We start from the raw sequence: 10,432 nt of genomic DNA on the forward strand, positions 1-10,432 counted from the left end.
ATCTAGCCTGGCTCAGGGCCGGCCCATGTGCTGTACGCGGCGGCCCATGAGCAGCCAGGTATGACAACATTACCCCCTCGCCAGAACAGTATCCTTGGGGCGCGTCAGTCTGTGTTCTTGTCCCGGACGAATGGCTGCGGGTCAGGGGAGGCTGCTCAGTGACGCAACATACCAAACAACGCACACCAACCCAACTATGAGCGAATACAGACTTACCTTTTTGTTGTTGTAGATGTATCGAGCGAAGTGCCAGTGGTAGGCGTCTAGGGAGTAGGAAAGCTCGAAGGACGTCACCCACTCGTCGTCCCCTTTGCACTGCGGTAGGAGGCCGGTCACCTACAGAGAGTGGAAGAACAGACTCAGTGGCAGCCATGGTCAAACTGAACAAGGATACATTTCGATGCGACACTGAAAAAGGGAAAGGAAAAATGAACGAAAGTGAAACTCTGTCCTACCTGAAACATTTCAAGACAACAGTATGACGATCAGAGAAACTGCGAAAAATATTGGTTCATTAAAGTTGCGTAAATTTTCAGCGGTCTTTGAACAATATAATATTCCTAAAAGTCGTTTAACGTCGTATGCGTTTGAACAATTTAGAAAAGTTAGAGTTGCTGAAATTTTGGGGGTATTCGAGTTTGAGGATACTTATGGCTATCAGTTTAGATAATATGCAGCCACAGGCAAGCAACATTTCTCTGCCCAGCGACAAAGCCAGCGCAGAAAGAGCTAACACTGCAGGCGTCAGAACTAGAAAGCAGCAAGCGTATCTGAGAAACATTAGTAAATTTTGAAGCCCGATCTTTTTTTTTCCCAACACAAACAATTGGAAGCGGACGCCCAACCCCCCTGTCGAGTGGCTTCTGGTGTTCGCGGCCGAGTGGGAAGCGAGACAAGCGTGTACACGAGGCAAGCTTTCTGCTGACTCATAGCAGCACCATGTAATCCTTGACCACGGTTAACAGAGACGACGCTTTTTTTTCCCCTTTACGGCAGGTGACTCGGCAAGGTTACAGTTTCTCCTCAAAAAGATGACCACCTGGACGCCGCGAAAGAGGCAGCTGCTACCCACAAACGTTCTAGACGAGGCAATAAATCAAAAAGCTTAACCCACCTGGGCCGACATTTATTATTGCAGTTTCTATATCTCAGTGGATAAGTGACGCCATTCAGGTATACAAGCGTGCGCATTAAATATTTCGGCCCGGTTCGTTTATTATACCTGGAAATTTAAATAAAGAACAACGACAGCCTTTCATGATACACTTTAATAGACCTGCACCCAACTAAGTTTACGATACCTGCTATAGATGGAGTAATGCACTACGCTATTGATACTGTGAACGAAAACAAGAATGGTAATAGAGATAAAATATAATGACAGCCTTTCATGATACAGTTTAATAGACCTGCACCCAACTAAAATTAAGTTTACGATACCTGCTATATATGCAATAATGTAAAACGCTATTGATACTGTGAACGAAAACAAGAATGGTAACAGAGATAAAAAAAAATACTTAACTGCGGCACATCAGATTGTAGGACACTAGTGCACACGCGGCAGGATATGGATTTGCTCTCAACCCGGTAGCAGCGGGGATCATGTTTCTTAATGGTCCCTCTAAGCGAGAAAAATGAGAAAAATCATCACTCACACAAACCATTTCATAATATATATCAAAGCATTTGTGATCAGTTTACGTATCATCTATTTTTAGGGGTTTATATCATGGCACAAATTCGGCCCGTCACTGCTACCGGGTCAAGGGTCAATCTACTAATTCTTACCTTGGCCGGCACACCGAGATCCACGAGGACCCACTCGCCGGCGGCCCTCCTGCCGGCACACCACGCCCGGCCATTGAGCTGGTGCAGGCGGACGTACTTGACCTGGCAGCCCGCGTCCCACGTCGCCGGGTAGGACGACGAGGCCGAGATCTGCCAGTCCAGGACGTCGCCGGTAGTGAGGCCGAGCGGCGAGGAGCAGCCTGCCGCCAAGGGGAAGAGAAGGTCACACAAAGAAACACAAATGAAGGACAAACAACAGCAGACCTGCTGGTCCCTACCAGGCTGTTTGTGACAAGCTACACTAACTATCTAATCAAAGGTGGAAGATGAAAGGACAGAACTCACGGGGGAGAGTCACGTGTAGGAAGGGGGTATGCAAGGATAGAGAAAAAGAGCATCCTGCCCGCCCAAGGGAAGAAAAGGTTAATGCTCCTCTCCCACATAGCCGATTTCACACTACGATGGTCTACGATGCTCCGAAATGTGAGCATCGGCGTCAAAAGTATAGCCATCGGCATAGGATTACGCTGCTTGCACGAATAATCCCCTATGTCGGTCGACGGGGGTCGGCCGACGTCGGCCGACAGCGGAGCATCGGCGACGACCGCCGATTTTTTTGGAATGTTCAAAATAATCGGCCGACGCTGGCCGACAGCTCGATACCCACGATGGCAGCGTACGGCGTCGTGCGATGTCGGCCGATGTCGGGGGGGGACGTGCGATGGCTCCAAGACGTCGGCCGACATAATCCTCATAGTCGGCCGACGTCGGTCGACGGTTTAAATCGCGCGCGCTTGCCAGCGACAGATGCCCGAGGCTGCCCGCTGCCCCGTAGTATACCGCGCGCCCGTCGGCTGACGACACTACGCTCCATCGCCCCTGTCTGCTCGCCGGTCTCCTCGCGTCCACTCACGCTACCTGCTTCGCCCATCACCACCTTCACCGCCGTCCTCAGCCGCCCAAGGGTCCTTCCTCCTGCCTGTACCTATCTCAAGTTACAGGGTAGACACACCTACACCGTTGTGCCGTGTCACCATGGGCCAAAAGGACAAAAAAACGCCGAAAAAGTCTGCTAAACATCAAGCGTCATCACAGCCCACCCGTAAGCACTCGCCACACGTGCAGCTACCCCAGGCAGTCTTTAGCATGATACAACCGGCCAGTCAGGAAACCTTTCAAGACACCGACTCCACCAACACCATCCCCACCACGCCGCTGCCGTCTCAAAGCACCACCACAACAGACACCAGCCCCGTAGACCTCGACGTCAACACTACGTCGAGCCCGCCACCCACACCAGGCCGAGAGATAGACCTGCAGGAGAAGGCGCAGGATACCAAGCCTGAGGAGGTCAAGGGGACGCCCTTAGTGGACGTTGGGGAAGTTGTAACAATTGTACCACCAAGACCCCAAGACGACGACATAAATGCACCAGCCCAGAGTGACGGCACAGACCTGGAGGAGATGGTGGACACAGATGACCCTGGGACCCGCCACGTGAATCTCCCACGTAGGGTAGAGAGGGAGTTGGGGGAGTGGCTAGAGGCTAACGCGTTCCTCTATGACCGTGGTGCTACAGAGTATAAGAACACGGCCAAGAAAAAGCGGACCCTGGAGCCTAACCCCCCCCCTTGACCGGTGCTGAACTTCAGAGGTGGATCAACACAAAGCGCACCAAGTACGGGCGGCTGACGAAGGCGATGGCGAAGAGTGGGGCAGGGGCGATACATCTCACAGAGCTGGACCAGTGGGTGCTGCAGTTGTTCGGCTTCCTTGGGAAACACATTGTCCGCCAGAAGGATCCCAAGACGCTTGGCTTGAGAAAGGTATGTTAATAAATCAAATAGGTATCATGCATTCAGGCGATGATGTGACTGTGGATGACGTGCCATGCCAAACCTTCATGTATTCAGAGAGTAGTATATGTTCCGTTGGTTGCGGAACGCCTTATGTCAGCACCATAATACGGGTGTGACGTCATCTACCACGCATATCGTTGACTGTATGTATATTTATCTTCGGATATATATTATATGCTTATCTGATGTTGCCCTCAATGATCATATACATTATTCAGCTATCGGTGCCATATCCTGTTTGGTCACCTGCATTTACCAGAAACCTGGTATTTCGATATATATATATATATATATATATATATATATATATATATATATATATATATATATATATATATATATATATATATATATATATATATATATATATATATATATATATATATATTTTTTTTTTAATACATATTGTGAGGGGGCATATAATTCAATGAATACAGGTGCGTGGTTTAATACATTTATTATTTATTATAATACAACGTGTAGATTATAAAGTAAACACACAATTGTCTGAGTAGTACATGTTTTGTATTATATAATAATACTCTTGTGGTATTAGAATTAGATAGTACCTTTTACAGTAGTACATGTCTTGTATCATGCAGTGCTCGTCATAAGCATATGCTGCCTGTCCGATCAGGTATCAACACTGCATAACAGCAGTATATCTCAGATTTCTCGTTTCCCGGGCAACCGTGTTCTTCCGTTTCTCTGGACTTTCAACGTGACCGTGAGGGCATGCAGCAGTGTGTAAAGTTGGTAATTAGTGCAATCCTTGCTCTCGGAGTGGCATTTGTGTGCGAGCCTGTCCTGCCGCTCCTCTCCTCCGCGGCCTTGTGCTCCGTGCATTTGTTTCTTGTTGACAGGCAATGGACACCTCCCGAGGTGTCTTGTGCATGCACAGGGTGCTTCACCGCGCCGCCCGCACACAAGCGCTGTTGCCAGTTTTTAAATGATCGGGCACACACGCCCGTTGCCCATTGCCTGTCAACAAGAAACAAATGCACGGAGCACAAGGCTGCGGAGGAGAGGAGCGACAGGACAGGCTCGCACACACTGCTGCATGCCCTAACGGTCACGTTTAAAGTCCCAAGAAACGAAAGAAAACGGTTGCCCGGGGACGGAGAACTCTGGGATATACTGCTGCTATGCATTGTTGATACCTGATCGGACAGGCAGTATATGTTTATGACGAGCACTGTAGTTAAAAAAACATGGGTATGGGATAATGTATCCAGGGCCACCGTAGGTCTGGTATCTGCCGTTGGCGGCTCTGACTGAGGCACATACAATAAGCCCGACCCCAGCCAGTGCCATCAGCGACAAATACGAGACTACTCCGGCCCGCCTACGGGACTGTATGTTAATACCAATACGTAATACAGACATAATAAATTCATCTCTCCCCTACGCAGGCCGCTGCGGACGCCTCCCAGCCACCACCTCCCACAGCCGTCGCAGGGCCTTCGGGGTTGCAGTCACGTGGGCGGGCAGGAGGTGACGGTCACGTGGGCGGCCAGGAGGTGACGGTCAGCAGCGAGAGTGATGAGGATGATGACGCCCAGGGTCCCCTGCGCCAAGAGCCGCCACCCACCCGCCCACGGTCGGCCCTGGAGGAGGCCCAGGCTAGGCGTGGCAAGAAGCGGCGCGCCACTCCATCGCCCAGCACAGACGATCAGAAGTTGCTAGAACAGGTAAATACATAAATGTTTTATGGCACACAATAATTCACATAGTTTTCCCAATAGCAATTTGCAGTCATGTTTCACTCACCCAAATCCTGTACAGAGGGCTACAATTTAGAAGTATTGAAACAGCATGCATTCAAGGCAGCAAATTATAATAAATGTTATTATATTATATTATATTATATGTTTTTTTTCTTTTTTGTTTTTCTTCATTCTAGCCCGTGTGTACCGGTAGGCATTATTTGCCCTTGATGTTGTTCATGGCAGGCGCCCGTTCGTGGTGCGAGCAAAGGTTTATAGTGGCACCTTTAGAGGCCCATGCCGCCCTCCCAGAATTCATTTTTATTGCATATGCAACTAGAATTTGGGTATCAGGGGGACATGTAGGTAGTTTTAAGCCACTCGACGAATGACACAAAGTTTCAAGATGGTACTGGTGGGGTTCGAACCCATGCGTAGACATCAGTCCGACCCCACGCTCACCACCTTATCCACTCGGCCACCGCCTCCCTTAGCATACATATATAGTGTATACCTGGCAATATTGTATTCAAACACTCCCCCTCCCTCCCTCCTTCTTCCCTGTTATTACGAAGTTTATATATTATATATTTACCTGTCACCTTGGCGTTCCCGGACAGGTCCTGCGAAAGGCACAGACCGGAGGCTGTTCGTGTCTGTAGGGGGATATAATAATTATTGTTTTAATAACCAATTTGCATCTGATCACCATGTATGTCATTAATGTGTTTCCTTTGTTGTCTCCTCTATCCGCAGCTGCTACAGTCGCACAAAGGGGCAGCGGATATCATCGATCAGCGCATACGTACGACGATCGACAAAGATACGGAGTATTGGAGGTACGCCGTGACGGACGCCATGGCGGCCATGCTCCGTACTGTCGACAAGGTGTACTCCCCCGACGTGTCCGTGGAGTTCGCTGCCGTAGTGAAGAAGTACCTGCACCTCACCAAGGAGATGACTGCACCCACCACGTCCACGCCTGCCACCCATCCCACACCCCGTTGGGGAGCCGGCCCCACAGCTGGGCACGGACGTCTCAACAGACTCCCTACACCCCACGGTCGATGCTCCCCCCTCTACCCTTCCTGTCACGGTCCGTGGTGCCCCCACGGGTGACGCCCCCCCTCAGGTGACCCAGGTCACCTTCTCGCCTGACCAAATGGCCTTTTTGCAGCAAATGTCACGTCCTCAGGGGCAGACACAGGGTCAAGCTGTCCTGCAGGCGCTGACAAAGGGTAGCATACCCCAATCCTCCACCCCTCTCCACACCTCTTTTAATCTTCAGGACCTGAGCCTGAACAACCTTTTCACGGGTTCGCCTATTGTACCGCAGCCAGACAAGGGGTAGGTTCGTCCCAAGTGCTTCCTGTATATAGATAATGCATATTTTTGTATGTGATGTACTAGTCGTACCAAACATTACGTACCTACCTTGTTTCATACCATGACATTAACCACTTCACTACGGAGACGCTCAAAGGAAGGGAAGGATAAGAAGAAAAAGTAACAACAAGGATCCTCAACTTCTTTTTACTTTAACCACTTCACTACGGAGACGCTCAAAGGAAGGGAAGGATAAGAAGAAAAAGTAACAACAAGGATTCTCAACTTCTTTTTACTTTAATGTGTGTTCTTCCCATCGCATATGTGATATTATTTAGTCTAATGTGTTTTTGATAATAAATGCATGTGATAACCGGTTGTTTTCTGTACCCCTATTGAGATGATAGATACATAGTATATGTGTAAAACCTATGTAATAAAATATACCAATGACCAATATAAAATATAACTGAGCACTATGAAGGTACAATGAAAATAATAAGAAAGTAAGAGAGGTGTATGAGAATAACATGTCAAATTAAAAGAGAATAAATAAGACGTGTGAAAGATATCTATAGTAACACTATCAGTAACTTAAAGCAGTAATGAAATAAATAAATAAAACATAATACCAACATACGATATATGCAAACACATAAAGATGCAACATGGAAAACTAAAACATAATGAATGAAACGTTTGGTGTATGATGTCAGATGAAAAGAGAATAAATAAGACGTCAGATGAAAAGAGAATAAATAAGACGAATGAAAGATATCTATAGTAATACATATCAGATGAAAAGAGAATAAATAAGACGTATGAAAGATATCTATAGTAATACTAAATGAAAGATATCTATAGTAATACTATCAGTAACTGAAAGCAATAATGAAATTAATAAATAAAACATATAATAACAACATACGTAGTAAATGGTGAGGACAACATACCTTAGATCTTGGCCTCCTGCCAGGCAACACTGCCTGTGGGTGAGGTGCAGTAATCCCGCATGTAGTTCCGCACATCCTTGCCACTATGTGACGACCAGTTGCCACCTGGTAGGTTGGGGATGTCATCGAGGGGGCGGTCATTCCTCCAGGCGCCAGGGATCACGTCATGGGACTGTGGGTCCTCGGTGTCGAACTCACCGCTCGATGTATAGCCAGACCGCAGCATGTTGTGGAGCACACAGGCAGCCATCACCACGGCCTCGACACGGTCGTGCTTCAGCATAATGGGTGAATGCATTACTCTGAACCTGTGAATAAGATGGATGGAATTGCTGACCATGGTCATGGGACAGAAAATGAAATACGTTTGAGGTGTGCAATACCAGGTACTGTTATATTTACCTATTCGCTAGTATCCCGAAAGCGTTTTCCACCACGCGACGTGCCCGGCTGAGTCTGTAGTTGTATATCCGTTCATCATGGGTTAGGCCACGGCAGGGGTACGGCTTCAGTAGCCAGGGTCGGAGGGCAAAGGCGTCGTCCCCAACTAGAAAGTACGGCATGGGGGGTCCGCTGGGATCCTCTAGAAAGGGCTCTGAAGGGGGGAGGTTTGCTTCTGCAGTGTCTAGCAGTGCTGACAGGCGTGATTGGGCAAAGACACCTGCGTCAGACTCGGAGCCCACGGCGCCCACGTCCATATACGTAAACCGGTAGTCATAGTCAACAACTGCTAGCAGGACGATGGAGAAGTAGCGTTTGTAGTTGGAGTAGTTGGAGCCTCCTAGCGCAGGGTTCGTGATTCTGATGTGCTTCCCGTCAATAGCTCCTACGGTGTGGGGAAAATTCCATCTCTCTGCGAAGCCACTGGCGATCTCCTTCCAGCCCTCAGGTGTGGTAGGTAGTTGCATAACCTCGTCCCCAGACTCTGCGACTATGGCCCTACACGTCTCCGGTACCAGCTTGCTGATAGTATTGGATGCAACACGGAAGGCATAGCTGAGGCTCTTGTATGTTTCGCCGGTAGCCAGGAACCTCAGGGTGATAGCCACACGTAGACCAACATCCAAGGGCTTCCTCCAGAATGTTGTCTCCCTCTGAAGACGTGGCCGCACCCGCTCCACGATCTGGTTGAATTGTCCCTCGTCTAGGCGGAGGAAGTTCCTGTATAGCTGTGGGTCTTCAAGGGCGAGCTCCCTCATTAGGTTGTCATAATGCCCATGTGAGGCACGGCGTGTGAGGTATGGCCGTACCCACACACTGCGTTCCTTGGCCTTCCTCGTTTTCCTCCTCATCCTCTTGAGTAGGGTGTACAGGGTGACGCTGTGTAAGTATTCAAAGTCCAGTATGGCTCTCACAAGTTCAGGATCCCTGCGAATGAGTGTCGGTGTGATGTAGTACATGAGAGACATTGTGGCTACGCAGGTGGGATGCTGTAACGTGTGGCTCTGGAGGTTTTAAGGAGATTCACAGCAAGTATGTTGGGCCACCGGTTTATGTATATACCACCTCCACCCACGGTAAGTGCACGACGTGCGCTCGACGTCGTTGTGGTGTCGTGCGCCCTTCGAGCGACAGTCGTGCGATATTCGAAAGGCCATCGTTCATGTCGGGCTGTCATCGAGTACGTCGTACGCTGCCGTACTGACATATGCGCCGACATGTCGGCCGATGTCATGCGATGTCGTGCGATGTCGTGCGGCCATGCCTCGATGCCCGCTCGACAGTCGTCGTTGTATGCGATATAGTCGTGCGTAGACGTGCGATCCTCCCTCGCCATGTCGTTGTGACCCATTTTCGGTCTGAAATCGCACGATGACACACTACGGTCCACGACAGCCAACGCCGATTTTGAGGGATGGGCCATCGTGGACCATCGTAGTGCGAAATCGGCTATGTGGGAGAGGACCCTAAGCCCCGCCCCGGCACACGATAGAAAACGGGTGTTTTGTAAGGCAGACTCCGGGATTTGATGGCGCTCCCTGCTGGAGTGACTGACTTAGTGTAAGAATGGCTGATTGAATGCCTTGACTGACTGACTGACTTATCTTGACTAGCTGACCATGCTGATGTAAGTGACTGACTGACTGACTGACTCGCTGGCTGTGTGGCTACGAAAATAACTGACTGATTGCCTGACTGACTGACTGACTAACTGACTGACTGACTGACTGACTAGCTGTCTGACTACCTACGTAGCTGTCTGACTGCCAGACTAACTAATGCATAAATGGCTGACTGATTTGGCTGACTGACTGACTGGCTGACTCTGTGGCTACGTAAAAAAAAATGATTGATTGCCTGACTGACTAAATGACTGACTGACTGACTGACTAAATGAATGAATAGCTAACAGACTGACTGACTGAATGAGTGAATGGTTAACTATCTAACTGACTGGCTATCTGACTAACTGACTGACTGACTGACGGACTGAGAGAGAGAGAGAGAGAGAGTTACTACGTACGATAGGAGAATAAGGGAGCTAAATTTAAAGATGAGCAAATGGAGATAATTCATGAAAATATACCGAAATGTAATACAATGAAAGCATCAAGCTATTTATTTTCCGTCCCTTGTAGTTAAGCCGATGACATTATTAAAGTTTTGTCCATGTGTAAATATGACAATGACAACGACAACAGCAGGAAATGATAATACCTATACTACAACAGTAATATCAGCAACAACTATTGCTACGATAACAACTATTACTACTAACACCGCTATTGCTACTACTACTCTTTCCACTACTACTTCTATTACTACTACTATTACTACTACTATTAATATTAATATT

At 48.3% G+C, this 10,432-nt stretch overlaps 2 protein-coding genes across 2 annotated transcripts; both read right to left on the reverse strand.

Annotated features, from left to right (window-relative positions):
- Window positions 1–4,853: 4,853 nt before the first annotated feature.
- LOC126992572 (putative nuclease HARBI1) lies at window positions 4,854–8,384 on the reverse strand. Its single transcript, XM_050851382.1, has 4 exons — window positions 8,038–8,384; window positions 7,636–7,943; window positions 5,952–6,012; window positions 4,854–5,332 (listed from the first exon to the last, which is right to left on the reverse strand). Exons 1-2 carry the CDS (start codon window positions 8,331–8,333, stop codon window positions 7,637–7,639), a joined length of 603 nt encoding a protein of 200 aa, XP_050707339.1. The 5' UTR covers window positions 8,334–8,384; the 3' UTR covers window positions 4,854–5,332; window positions 5,952–6,012; window position 7,636.
- Window positions 8,356–9,542, reverse strand: LOC126992573 (uncharacterized). Its single transcript, XM_050851384.1, has 2 exons — window positions 8,446–9,542; window positions 8,356–8,362 (listed from the first exon to the last, which is right to left on the reverse strand). The coding sequence occupies exons 1-2, from the start codon at window positions 9,042–9,044 to the stop codon at window positions 8,356–8,358; spliced, it is 606 nt and encodes a 201-aa protein (XP_050707341.1). The 5' UTR covers window positions 9,045–9,542.
- Window positions 9,543–10,432: the final 890 nt, after the last annotated feature.

The sequence above is a fragment of the Eriocheir sinensis genome, unplaced genomic scaffold (assembly GCF_024679095.1).
Source record: "Eriocheir sinensis breed Jianghai 21 unplaced genomic scaffold, ASM2467909v1 Scaffold49, whole genome shotgun sequence".
NCBI classification, from domain to species: domain Eukaryota; kingdom Metazoa; phylum Arthropoda; class Malacostraca; order Decapoda; family Varunidae; genus Eriocheir; species Eriocheir sinensis.

Coding starts and splice junctions, on each gene's coding strand:
- LOC126992572 (XM_050851382.1), bottom strand. CDS start 8,333: ATGGACGTGGGCGCCGTGGGCTCCGAGTCTGACGCAGGTGTCTTTGCC. Junction 7,944..8,037: donor TTCGGGATACTAGCGAATAG/GTAAATATAACA, acceptor TCTTATTCACAG/GTTCAGAGTAATGCATTCAC.
- LOC126992573 (XM_050851384.1), bottom strand. CDS start 9,044: ATGTCTCTCATGTACTACATCACACCGACACTCATTCGCAGGGATCCT.